We start from the raw sequence: 14,189 nt of genomic DNA, 5'->3' as shown, positions 1-14,189 counted from the left end.
GCGGAATCATAAATCACATGGGTCGCCCTCAAAAGCCAGGCAGGCGCTTTTTCAGGGCTTCCATTCGCCAAGGGAGCAGCAGCAGCAGCAGCAGTGGCAGGAGCCGGCAGCTTGGCTTCCCCCCTGGATCTTACTTACCCTCTTCTCCTCACAATGTCCATTGCCTAGCTTTTCAAAACAATCCATTGACAGGTAAGGAGTGTTTTTTTTTCCTCCTCCTTTTTTCAGCCTTCAAACTTTCTTAAAACATCACCAAACAAGAAAACAAGTAGCCTTTCTGAACCATACAGGATCATTTGGAGTATTTAGATGCCTGGTGTTGTGTTGTTGTTTTTTCTGAAATCTTGCTGGAAATCAGGGAGACATCCGATCTTCTTTTTCTTCGTGTTGTCGAAGGCTTTCATGGCTGGAATCACTGGGGTGTTTTCTGGGCCATGCTCCAGAAGCATTCTCTCCTGAGGTTTCGCCCACATCTATGGCTGGCATCCTCAGAGGTTGTGAGGTCTGTTGGAAAACTAGTCAAGTGGGGTTTATATATCTGTGGAAGGTCCAGGGTGGGAGAAGGAACTCTTGTCTGCTTGAAGCAAGTGTGAATGGTGCAGTTGCCCATCTTGATTAGCATTGAATGGCCTTGCAGCTTCAAAGGCTGGCTTCCTCCTTTTTTTCCTTTTTTCTTATAATAATAATAATAATAATAATAATAATAATAATAATACATCACACAGTTCTAGACACTTGGGAAGTGTTCGACTTGTGATTTTGTGATACGAAATCCAGCATATCTATCTTATTTGCTGTGTCATAATAAAATATTAGTTTATTTTTGTACCCCGTCTCCATCTCTCCAAGGGGACTCTGAGCGGCTTACATGGAGACGAGCCTGGTCAACATCACAGAATATAATCAAATTAAAATACATACATTTAGATTGGGTTTGAATAGACACTAGTCTCCCTCTCTGGAATCACAGAATCTTTGGAGCCCTTGAATGTTCTTTTGCGCTCTTGCCATTCACTGCCTCAAACTGCCTTTGCTGTTCTGGATTGGAAGTTAGGAAAGAATGCTGTCAAGGCTCTGGATTATTTTTGCTATTTTGTTTTTTCCTTCTTTTTTTTCCTGTTTGCAACTCCGAGATGAGTCAGGAAAAAAAGGTCACAGCATCTTGACCTTTAGGTCTTCACAAAGAGTTCCCAAACAGGTTGATGGCTCTTTTTTTTTCCAAACCACTTGTGGATTCCTCCCCTTTTGATTTATATGCATCCATTTGAGTTCCTATTCTTACCCCTTTTCCAAGATGCAAAAGATTGGTGAAATTGAGATTGCATCACTTCAGTTTGATTCGTCAGAGTTTCCTCTCCCCCACTCCTTCCTTCTTCTTTTTTAAAATCAAATCAAATCAAGAGCTAATCTTTCTGGCTCTGCTGCAGCCCCTCCGAGACTTTGCCATCTGAAAATAGTTTGTGCTGGAGCTGGAATGTGAGCAACTCCTGCAGCTGAGCCATTCTGAGGAGAAATAAGCGGGATATTTCCTCTATCTCACTCCTAATCCTTCCAATATTCTACTTTCTCCAGGTTTCTTCCACCCATCTTCTAGCTTTGTGTGTTGTTTGGTATTCTGCTTCTTATCTTTTGACACCCTGTTTACTTTTCCACACTGATAATGACCCTTCTTCATGAAGACCCTGTCTGTCATCATCTCCAGCAATCAATTGGATCAAAAACCTTCCCCAAATTTACATTTCCACTTTCAGATTTTTGTTGTTGTTTGTTTTTTATATCAGTTCTGATTATTGGGTTGCTGTGTGTTTTCTGGGCTGTATGGCCATGTTCCAGAAGTATTCTCTCCTGACGTTTCACCCACATCTATGGCAGGCATCCTCAGAGGTTATGAGATCTGTTGGAAACTAGGCAAGTGAGGTTTATATATCTGTGGGAGGAAGAACTCTTGTCTGTTGGAGGCAAGTGTAAATGTTGCAATTGGCCAGCTTGATTAGCATTGAATAGACTGGCAGCTTCAAAGTCTGGCTGCTTCCTGCCTGGGGAAATCCTTTGTTAAGAGGTGTTAACTGGCCCTGTCTGAAATGATGTAAAAAATAATTCTGATTATTTATTTATATATTGGGAAGAGGGGGGGGGGGGACTTGGATTGTATCCAAGTTAAATTCTAGGGGATTCTGTGCCGTGCAGCTTCACAAAACCTAGCAGGGCAACAAAAAAATTGGAATGGAGTTGAGATTAATAGCCCGTCAGTAACGGTAGATTGAGAAGGCTTCTAACAAATGGAAGAGGAAGGCACGCTCCGATCATTGATTTGTGCTCTAGCTCCCAGCCATTCTGTTTACCCAAGGCACAGGAAGGTAGCAGTTAGGTTCACCTTAGCAACCTGTGCCTTGAACAGTCTCGGCAGAAGTGTGCAGTGTCAACTGGGGAATTGCTGCTGTGTGCTCATTAGCAGACTCTTTCCTTTGCTCTTTCTCCCAGTCCTTTTGACACCTCAGATCTCCCATCATCATGCATGCATTTACCTTGCCTGTCTCCTTCTCCATTGTCAGAGTAATTCTCAGCCATGCAGTGTGCTTGTGCTCCAGTGCTTTTATTGAGGCAGACCTTGCCCAGGTTCATAAGCCCACCAGTTCTGTTGGTTTTTAAAAAAACAGTCGTACCTGTGTGCTTATAGGAAGAAAATGTTGACTTTCCTTTAATAGGCAGCAGAGATAAAGATCATGCACTGAACATCTTCAGGAGACATATAGCTGGCTCTGCACTTGTAACTTTGTCCACAACTGGTCCTAAACTTTGTTTCAGCATCTGTGATAACAGTGTTGTAGCAGGTGGGCGACAGCACTGTTTTCTCTCCGAATAGAGTGTGGGAAAGACTGGTGGTGGGTCGATGTAAAAACAGGTTGGAAGCATAGGGATGGTGTAGAGAGAGGCAGACTTTGGCCGGACCCTTGGGACTTATAAACTTGTTCTGTGTGAAATGGGCAGGCCCTGGAAGCATTTGGCAGGGCTCCTGGAGTGTGTGTGTAGCCATGGTGTTTTGGATAGAGGGAGGCTGGTGAGACGTCTACATTACTACAGGAAGGTCTGTGTGTGCAGGCACAAGTGCATGACAGACAGATGGCAGAGAAAGGGAGGGAGAGTTGAGAATCCCCAGAGACTAAGAAAGGATCCGTTTACTGCTATTGCTTTAGGCTCTTTTTTACAAGAGGCTGGCTCACTCCAGATTCAATGTCTGTGTTGTAGGTATGGAGCGGAACCATTAACTGTGTGACGATGTCGCCTTGTTTTTGTGTATTCATCACTCAGAAAATGCATGCATGTAAAAGAGAGATAGGGATCTTTTCCAGATATTGCCAGGCCCTGATATTGAGAACATATTCTGTCATACACTTGGTAGGATTGATTTCTGCATCTACTTATGGGGATTTATCACCTTTGCCTGGAGATTTGCTGTGAATGTTAACCTGCTGCCCCACCTCCTTTGCTTGTATCCTAGTTACTTAAAGGAGACCTGGGCAATTTGTGTATTTTAAATAGAGAATATAGTTATCCTGTAACCAAGGCTGGCTTATTGTGTGTGTGTGTGTGGGGGGGGGGGGGGGTAGGCTAGAGCGTTGTTGCACGAACTTCTAGATACAGTCTATAAATAATGGAAAAAGCTGTACTCCAGACTGTTTTTTTTTAAAAAAAGAATTCATTTAACCAATCTGTGAAAGTTTTTCTTCCAAAGGCAAGTGGTGAAACTCTATTAGATAATAATACCATGCAAATGTAGAACATATGGAACAATTACTATTACTGGTAATGGAAATCTGCCAATAATAGGTACTCAGTGCTATTTCAAGGCTTCTAAATTGAGCAAGCATTTCATAGGAAGCTGGTATTATGTTTGAGTGATGCTTGGAATTTGATCCAGAGCCCAGAGGTCAAGGTGGTTTTGGAAAGTCTCATATAGACATCCTTTCAGATTTTATAACTGGCCTGTTTTCCTCTTTTAAATCCAAGGAAAATTAACCCCAGACAGCATGGCATACAAAAACAATTTGAACATGAAGGTGCAACGTGATATTGATTATAAAATGTGGTTCCTGGCAAGGAACAATCTGAAAACCAATAGAGCTGTCCTTTGGTTAACTTTTTAATTGGGATAGACTATATTAGTAGGAATATGACACATTTTATGCAGCTCTTTTAAGCTTATGTATAAGCCAAAAGCAAAATAATGCAAATTGACACTGAAAGTAGTTTTGATTTATAGGGTTATATACTGGCTGAACTAGAAACCAGTTCATGGAAAACTGAGCTACTGCCTTGAAAACAAATTTCAAACTGAATCCTTTTTCAGTTCAGCTTTGATAAGAATTTGACTAAATTGAAAATTTTTGCACATTCAAAATAGAGAACTTCAGTTGACATTTGTTTTTAATTGAATGTGGAAGGAACCAAAGCCAATAGATTTGTTTTGCCAAGCATTGAGAGTTTTGACTTTTAAGTCTCTGCTTCAACCTAAAAATTTAACCACTGAATTAGAATAGCCAGCGCTTTTTCAGGATACAACTTATGTTAAATATCAGGATGGCAAGCTATTGAAACATGAACCTATTTATGCTGGAAAGGTGTATGGTTATTGAACCCGATCAATGCAGATGGGAAAGAATTGTATGTAATGTTTTTTTAAACAAATTACTGAATTTATATCTCATCAAGCTAGCTTCAAATTATGGTGACTCTAAGGACAGATCCCCCTCAAACCTTCCAAACAGCCAAATTTTCTATATTCATGATAAAACATGAATTGTTTGGGGGACGGAGTGGGATTTAATGAAACAAGTAGAATTATCCTTCTCTATGTCAGATCAATATAAAATACTTTATCCTGTAATGTTATCTTTTGCCAGATGAGCAAGGCCATCTTTGTAGAATATTTGATCGTTGGAAGCTGCCAAAAGATATGATGAAATAAAAAGCATGCTGGTGATTAATTTCAGGAGAATGTTACCCATCTGAAACTGCTTTCAGCACCCATGGAAAGAGTTCTAATATATCCTGGCTAGACTTTCAATTTCCAAACATTTGAGAAGATCTGCTTTCTGTTATCTGGTAAATTACCTAACATATAAGGTTACTTTATGCAGCTGTGACCCAGAAATTTACACAAAACTTTGTACAACATCATCTGGTGCTTTGGAGATTATGTGCTAAGAAAACCCAGTTCTATTTTGGTTGCTATACTAGACTTGTAGGGTTAAGTATAATAAGATCAAATATTTGCTGAACAGGAATTTTTTACTTTTGGATGATCTGTGGCTTTTAATTTGAGCCAGTGAAGGTTAATTTTTTAAATCTTAGCCTGGGTTGGACTTTATACAATGTAATACCTGTGTTCCTCCTTAATTTAAGAATAAAGCACTAAATGCTTTATATTAGTCTGGAAATGTCTGAGTCTTAATAGTGAGGCAAGAAAGAGTAAATGAGGTTAGCATCTTGTGTTGTCTGCTGCCATTTTAAATCACCTGATAGTTATGGAGAGAAGATGAAAAAGAATGAATTTTATCTTGCTAAAAGAAACTGTGTTTTCTTTCAAATCTACAGTTTTAATAAACCTGTCTATACTTGTACAAATGAGAGCAGTGGGTTTTTTTTTAAGTATCCATGCTCAAGCAGAATTCAGTCTTGGGTGGCTAATATTTTTATTCACTTTATAGGCATTGACATTAACAAAAGTATATGCCCTGCTCTGACAAGGGGGATCTGGACAATGATGTGCATGAGCTACTGATGGATGGGTTTTTTTGGGTTGGATAAGAATGTAGTGGTTGCACATCACTACTTGTCTAGAATTAGAGAAAAATCAAGGCCATTATTTTATTTGCTCACTATAGGTTGGTACTTTGAATTTCTTGGGTTTGACATGCAGTACAAATATTGCCATAGAAGCAGGGCAGGGTTTAAGAAGTTACTTGTTTTGGCTAAAAGCTCCCAGGCTTTCCCAGCTGGCATGGTGAGTCAACATGCTTTCTAGGGGATTCTGGAAATGGCAGTCATGAGGATTAGGTTTCCTAAACTCTAACAGAATGGGTGACACTGACTATCTCTGTATTCAATGAACTCAGTTCTCCCCCATCCTTTAAAATTTGGCCTTACACAGATTTCGTTGAAGTTCATATTCATATTTATTTTACTGGCAATAAATATTTTCAGCCACCATCATTATACTGAATGCTTACCATCAATCAGCAGAGTAGTTGCGTTAACTCACTTCTTAACAGCAGTCCCCAGGGTATACTTTTTTTAACAAGCTAAAGAAGGCACTTTAATTGGATACAAGAACATAAAAAACTGGTACAAATCACTTCAAGGATTTTCTGTTCTAGGAATCTTAAATTAGTTGTGCCATGACAGCTCATGTAATATGTAGCTATTAACCGTTGGTACAGATGGAAGGATAGTACTATGTATTGAAGCGTATCTGGGGTTTCTGGCTTCCATCTCTCATTGGATGGCAGCTCCTTTTCTCCAAACTGAGGCTAATGGAACATGGAGTCATATGAAATCAAGAAGAGGAGTAAATAACGATCTCTGTTTTAAAGAAAGTTCTCTATGTGTACCTAGATAGATGTTTAAGAACCATGTCACAGAACTGAAAGCCAAAATACTGCCTGTGAATTTGAGTGTTGGTTAGTTTGGAAAGCATTGTTTTATTTTCTTGGTTTACTCACAGATTGGCCAGTTTTTAAAGAACAACTCTAGAAATCTCCAAACAGCATGGTCATGACATACTGACTTGGAGACCCTGGAAGTTGTACTGTCAAAAAGTATTGTTTCCAAACTCAGGTTTTGCATGCAGATCAGATGACATACCAAGAACCTCTCTCACATTATCCCAATTTTAGTATGATCCCATTGGCCCTATCTTTGATAACATCTTATATATTGGCTTTATTTACATGTACTGTATAGGTATTGGTTACAAGTTTCTGTTGAGACGAGGACCTTAACTCTCCAGCTAGTTGAGTTGCACGGGGTCAATTGTGCAGTCCTAGAATGAATAAAACATGGCTGCTCAAATAAAACTAGAAACCACACTTTAAAATGTTGGGGATGAGGAATCAGAAATGTAGAGGTGTGTTTGTAACAATATTTGCTGACACACAATATTTTTCTTCTTTTTGCAGGCCATGTCTCCTTGTGGCAGATGATTGGTTGCTGAGATAACTCTACCTATCGAAAGGCCCTCTCCTTGGCATAGTCAAGGACTGACGGAGACACCAGGTTCTCCCTTTTTTCCTCTGAACGTGTTCCACTAGAACATTCAAAACTGTTTCTCCAAAGGGTTCTGCAGAAACTCAGACTGTTTTGTAAAGCAGAAGCACCAGAGTCCACAGCGGAAGCAATGGGCAGCGTGCGAACCAACCGCTACAGCATAGTTTCCTCGGAAGAGGACGGCATGAAGCTGGCAACCATGGCAGTTGCCAATGGCTTTGGGAATGGGAAGAGCAAAGTACACACCAGGCAACAGTGCAGAAGCCGGTTTGTCAAGAAAGATGGCCACTGCAATGTTCAATTCATTAACGTGGGTGAAAAAGGCCAGCGTTACTTAGCAGACATCTTTACCACTTGTGTTGACATCCGTTGGAGATGGATGTTGCTTATCTTCTGCCTGGCTTTCATCCTCTCATGGCTGTTTTTTGGTTGTGTGTTCTGGTTGATTGCCTTACTGCATGGAGACCTAGAGAATGGGGACCGACCTTGTGTCTCTGAAGTGCGCAGCTTCACGGCGGCCTTCCTCTTTTCCATTGAAACACAAACAACAATTGGTTATGGCTTTAGGTGTGTCACTGACGAATGCCCCATTGCAGTCTTCATGGTGGTTTTCCAGTCGATAGTTGGCTGCATCATTGATGCCTTCATCATTGGCGCTGTCATGGCTAAGATGGCTAAACCGAAAAAGCGAAACGAAACCCTAATCTTCAGCCATAATGCTGTAATAGCAATGAGGGACGGAAAGTTGTGCCTGATGTGGCGGGTTGGGAACCTGCGTAAAAGCCATTTGGTAGAAGCACATGTGAGAGCCCAACTCCTCAAATCCCGAATTACTACAGAAGGCGAATACATCCCTCTAGATCAAATAGATATCAATGTTGGGTTTGACAGTGGGATAGACCGCATATTTTTGGTATCACCCATTACAATTGTCCATGAAATAGATGAAGAGAGCCCTTTGTATGACTTCTGTAAGCAAGACATGGACAATGCAGACTTTGAAATTGTAGTAATATTAGAAGGCATGGTGGAAGCCACTGCCATGACCACTCAGTGCCGTAGCTCATACCTAGCAAATGAAATCCTATGGGGCCACCGTTATGAGCCTGTACTATTTGAAGAGAAAAACTACTACAAAGTGGATTATTCTAGGTTCCACAAAACATACGAAGTGCCGAACACGCCCCTCTGCAGTGCCAGAGACTTAGCAGAAAAGAAATACATCCTTTCTAATTCAAACTCATTTTGCTATGAGAATGAAGTAGCTTTAACGAGCAAAGAGGAGGAGGACAGTGACAATGGAGTGCCTGAGAGCACCAGCACAGACACCCACCCAGACATGGACCATCACAGCCAAGCAGGAGTGCCCCTGGAGCCTAGGCCTTTGAGGCGAGAATCAGAAATATGACTAAAGGAGGTGATTTCTATGTTGGTTGAAATCTTTCTCTCAGTTAACAGGCATGCTGTTTTGAGAAGTGGCTACAAACAGTTTTTCAGACGATGGTACTGTTGAAGAAATGGACACACAGTCCTGAGAAATCAATCCAGCCTGGTTTCTAAGTGCTGTTTTCAGAGAAGAAACAGTAAATGTGTGAATTTGGAACAAGAAGCACTATGTCTGCTCATGACTAAAAGGCACATATATGTTGTAGAATAAATTAATGTATATATTTTTTTAACAAAACTTGAACTTGCAGGCAAGCTTTGGTTGAGTTGTATTGTTTGTCATCTTTATCTCTCTCTCTCTCTCTCTCTCTCTCTCTCTCTCTCTCTCTCTCTCTCTCTCTCTCTCTCTTTCCCAAAATGCTTCTCTCTTGGGAACAAGAATGTTTTTAATGGCATAACAAAGGCAAGAGACTGCCTTACTTTTTTTTTTTAAAAAAAGATGCTGCTAATTACATGAACAAAATTATATATTTTTTGCCGTAGTGTAGTATTCCATGTTTCTTTCGTATATCCTTTTAAACAATCACAAAAAGGTGGTGGTGGGAGGGAGACCCACAGTGTTGAAATTGCTAGTTTCAATGCTCTGGCAACCAGTCAAAGGGACTGGTGATGCTGGGGAATCAAAACGTTTTATCGAGGCCAGTAGTTTGGTGGCTAGAATCAATTTCTATCAGTACTATCCTGTTACATAAAGGGTGTTATGCAACATAAGGCCAGGCAATTGCCTACAGGGGAGAATTCCCTTTAAAAAATGTGTTGGGGGAATGGAATGAGATTTATTTTTTTATCTAAAACATTTTTTTTAAAAAAAATTCAAAACTACCTAAGTGAATACCAAAGAGAAAAGAAATGCACACTTTTGCACAGTGAAGTTTTTAAAAAAATTTAAATAGGTTGTTTTCAGACTATTTTTCCTCCCCAAAGATCCTTTACATGTGGAGTATTTTCTAATGCACCTTATTTTGAGAGTAAAACTGAGAATACATTTAAAATATCTTTTCCGCCTATATATGGGAGCAAACACCAGCAGAATAATGGCAGAAAGTCTAATGCTAAGCCATGTTTACATTCCAAAGCAGTTTCTGTAACATAGGTCCCCATTACAAAGTGGACAGGCATTTTGAGAGACTGAACCCGCAATGATAACCAATGGTATTGTCAGGATCCATCTGCTGTTCAATCTATTTAAGGTTGTTAAGCACTAGCAAAACTACAAATTCTACCAAAAAGGGTCACTACTAGACTGTAACAAATGTCTGTTATTGGAGCAACATGCTAATTCCAAAAGAAAGGAAACTGGCATGGAGAAATCCAAAGGAAAGATCTCAGTAATGGGGCACCTTCTCTTTGCCAGAACCAGAGTGGCAGAAAAGTGGATGCGTGCTACTATTATCTAGATTGTTTGTTAAGGGAATCATTAGTTGAAAGAAATAATGCTGTAAAAGAGTTCCCTTTTCTTCTTTTTAATGGCTTGAATAGACTTGGTGGGATGATTAGTGGACGCCAAGTCTTCACCAAAATTTTTGAACAGCTATTGAGACCTTCTGTTGAACCGTGACTGTAATGGTATTTTTGGATCTCCTGCCAAAAATGCTTTAAAGATTCCCTGTGCCTCTAAGATCAAGTGTACCATTTTAGCTGCACCCAAAAGTTATACATATGCAAAATCTCCCAGTAGGGAGGAACTGAAGGTATCACCAAGGATTCAAATCTGAAACTCTTTTACAGTATTGGATCCCACTGTATGCCATTAAAAATAGCTTGTTCTGGATCTAGTGTTGCGTTATATAACATCTGTGGAGGTTTTGCTCTGTGAGAAGGAGGCAAGTGGAATAATGTGGCATTTCCCAGAAAATGTTAATGGGATTGAAGCAGAAGTGATGGTCCTGGACTGCAAAAATTGGATACTGCAAATGTAAACAGGGTTATTTGGGGTTTCTCTTAAGGCAGATATGTATGTACCATATACTGGAGCTAATTGTGTAGGCAGATAAAAATGGGGCAAGCTGAATTTGGATGGAAACCCAGTCAGCCTCTGGGTCAGAGAAACAATGGAAGCAACTGAACCTGACTTGTGCTGCTATTGTGATATATTTCTGTAAAGAAAGATAATGCAAACCAAAGAGTATTTAGTGACATGTTAAGACAAAAAAAGGGAGGAAGCTATTCCAAAATGCACAAATCTCCCACTTGCAGGACTTGAGACGTTAGATGTAAGGGTGAGTGGAGTAAGTGTTAAAATATATGTTTTAAAAATAGACACACACAGAAAGGGATTTTTTTCTTTTGAAAACCTGTTCTTCTTTTTCTGATACAGAGTTGATTGTTGATCTTTCTTTTCTGACATGCAGGGGTTTGTGTTTTCATATTTAAAAGAAAAGAAAAAGAAATGTACACTTTTTATAAAGTTTATCAAGTATTTTCATATTTAAAGCCAAAATGTAAATATGAGTCCATTTGAAAAGAAAGAAGAGGCCAAGATGGCATCAGTTAGAACCTGTGATGCTACTGGTTAGCATGGTTTTTAGCAAATATTCGCAAGCCTTATGGGATTTCTAATGCTATGAGTTTTTGTTGTTATTTATTTAGGCATGGATGTTTCATTTGACTGTTTTTTCCCCTTGCTATGGCATTTTTTATTCCTGCTTTCAGATTGCTAAAGGCTTGATGAAAGTGGATAAGCTATTGAACTTCTTGTTGGTTTAGATCAGTGGTTCTCAACCTGTAGGTCCCCAGATGTTTTGGCCTTCAACTCCCAGAAATCCTAACAGCTGGTATACTGGCTGAGATTTCTGGGAGTTGAAGGCCAAAACACCTGGGACTTACAGGTTGAGAACCACTGGTTTAGATGTTCCCCCTCTTCAAGTAACCCTTTGGTCTAAATCCAATTGCTTGTCCCATCTCAAGCAGACTCATCAGACCAATCAGCAGTTGAGATGAGCTGGGTTTGGACCATTGTATTCATCTGTTTGCTTCTGCATGGGGAAACTGTTTGCAAGAACTTTTCATCTGTCTAAATATCAATGGTACCTGCCCTTAATTATTTTCATAATTATTTTAAAGCAAACAAATAAACCATGCCTCAGGAAGCCTGGATTCCACGATAATTGGGAAGCTACATAAATGGCATATTTTTAAGTAGCTGATAAGGACAATTGTGCAAAATGTTGAGCAGTACAGCTGGGTGGTGCAATCGCCAACCAATTAATGCTGATAGGAAATTTCCCACTGACTTCACTGGAATGTGGATTGCATGCTAAGTCCTCAAACCACAAGTACGAGCTAAGGCCCAAGCAGTAGTTTTCCTCTTCCCTACAAATACTTGAATGAAAGCCCATTATTTTTTCTATGGGACTATCTTACACAGGGCACATCCGAGGTAGGCTGTGCAGCTCTGTTGTTTTTCATTGGTGGTCAGGAGTTCTCAAGTCAAAATGATCACTGCATAGATGTACAATGCAATCACAAATCACCTTTTTTGTTTGCTCTTCATTTTATTACACATGCTTTTGGCAAAGACAAAGGGTTCTGGGTCTGCTGTTTTTGGTTCTCTTGTGTCCTTTTGTGTGTGCGCATGTGTGGGATTACAAAGTAAAACTGAGAAGTACTGTAATGTCTTTAAAAAAACAAACCCTGGCTGCTGCTGACCATTTTCAAGATAGGAGGGTGCTGCGTAGTTGCCATCCCACAGGCAACCTAAGAGTTCTCTCTTTTTCTCTTCTTCTCATAAATGGATTTTCTGTCCTACAGCTGTTTGTAAGGTGAACAAACCGATAGGCATTTGACAATCGTTCTCCCTTACTGTTTTCCTGTTTGCAGCCTTTTGTATCTAAGTCTTCCTAATGTACTGCACAAATCATGGATTGTACAGATTTTTATATAAATAAATATATAAATATTATGTCTTATTTTATTATTTCTAAATAAATAAAAAAATAAAGTATTCTTGCACATTTTGTGTCTTCTCTCTTGAAAGAAACAGATTGTGTTAACTGCAGTATGCATAGCTAATAGCTATATAGCCAGTTGGTTTGAGTTTTGAACCAAGGGCATCATGACGGCCTGGTTCAAATCTGCATTTGCCCATCGGATTTACTGCGTGACCCTGTACACCTCTCTCTCAGCCTCAGGAGAGCAATGACAACTACTCTTTGAACAAATCTTGCCAATAAAACCCCATTATTAGGAAATGACATGAAGACAGACAGCAACAAAAACATGCAAGAGTATCATCTTTCTGGATGTGAAAGTAGAATGCAAAAGCAAATTGTGCAACAAAATTAGATTGTTTCACGTCCCTCTAGTATAGACGTCGGCCTTCCTATCTTGATGGGATGCTGGCTCCAATCAACCCAATACTCATTGACCAAGAGTGATAGGAAAAGGCATTTAGTGAATTGCGTATTTGTCAGTCCTGCTTGATCTAACACCTCACACCATCTATTGTTGTTGTTGTTGTTGTTATTATTATTTTAAATCCCACTTTATCTCCCAAAGGGGACTCAAAGTGGCTTGACATGAAAGCATTAGTATATAATTTAAAATATACAAATATGTAACCATTAAAACAGAAGTAAACACAAACAAAAAAACATTAAAATCCATCAAAACATAGTCAAAGTTAAAAACCACAGCACCCCTGACTTGATCTTAAACACCTTCATCATTAAAAGCCTGCCTGAATAAAAAGGTTTTAACCCGCTGCCATTCTGGCTTCCCTGGGAAGAAGGGAGTTCCAGAGTCGATGGGCAGCAGCCACCGAAAAGGAAGGCCCGCTCTCTTGTACCCACCAACCGGTCTTGAGATGAGGGGTGGGATCAAGAGAAGGGCCTCTTCTGAAGATCTCAGGGCCCATTAAGCATGGGATTTAAAAACTACAACAAATGAACCCTACTTTTCTAGGGCTCTCTGTTAAGCACTGTCATTTCTTCCCTCCTGTTGCAGATGCCATCCTAGTGAAACACCCTCTCTTATTTCTTGAGTGCTCTCCCTATAGTCATGAAGGTGAGCTTGTTTGTTTGCTCCAGGGCAGCTTTGAAAACTGAACCCATTCATACCATATTTATTTAAAGAGCAAGCATGTGCCAGAACAAGATACAGAGTATACCAAGTTTAATCTTTTATAACAATAGAAGAACCCACAGAATTTATAGATGGATTGAGTATCTCATGTGCATGTGCACTTGCCCCCTACAATATGATACCACCCACAATTAATAATGCATCCTTCTCCTGAGAGATTGCCACTATGTGCTTTCACAATATATGTCTGATGTTGGAAAATGACCAGCAAGTACATCTTTCACTCTCAGAATTTCTGTATTTCAGCAAATTATTCTACACAAAGCAATGACTTTCTCCTTGGAGAGTCCTTCTAGGTGAATATCAAGGTCTTGTGCCACAGTTCACCCCTATAATCAAAATCCCTACAACGCTATGTATCTAATTTTCAGTGATGATCTATTGGAAAGGTAGAG

General features: G+C 39.8%; 1 protein-coding gene across 2 annotated transcripts; it reads left to right on the top strand.

Annotated features, from left to right (window-relative positions):
• Positions 1-6: 6 nt before the first annotated feature.
• On the top strand, positions 7-12,665 carry kcnj2 (potassium inwardly rectifying channel subfamily J member 2). 2 transcript variants are annotated; one of them, XR_010003003.1, is made up of 3 exons: positions 7-192; positions 7,179-11,412; positions 11,541-12,665. XR_010003003.1 is itself a non-coding variant. In XM_003224670.3 (2 exons), the coding sequence occupies exon 2, from the start codon at positions 7,397-7,399 to the stop codon at positions 8,672-8,674; it is 1,278 nt and encodes a 425-aa protein (XP_003224718.1). In that variant the 5' UTR covers positions 7-192; positions 7,179-7,396; the 3' UTR covers positions 8,675-12,665. The 2 variants fall into 2 exon arrangements, 1 of the variants encoding a protein (XP_003224718.1); XM_003224670.3 differs by having other exon boundaries at positions 7,179-12,665.
• The last annotated feature ends 1,524 nt before the right edge of the window (positions 12,666-14,189 follow it).

This window comes from Anolis carolinensis, chromosome 2, assembly GCF_035594765.1.
Source record: "Anolis carolinensis isolate JA03-04 chromosome 2, rAnoCar3.1.pri, whole genome shotgun sequence".
NCBI lineage: Eukaryota > Metazoa > Chordata > Lepidosauria > Squamata > Dactyloidae > Anolis > Anolis carolinensis.
This window is presented reverse-complemented; position numbering and strand designations above follow the sequence as displayed.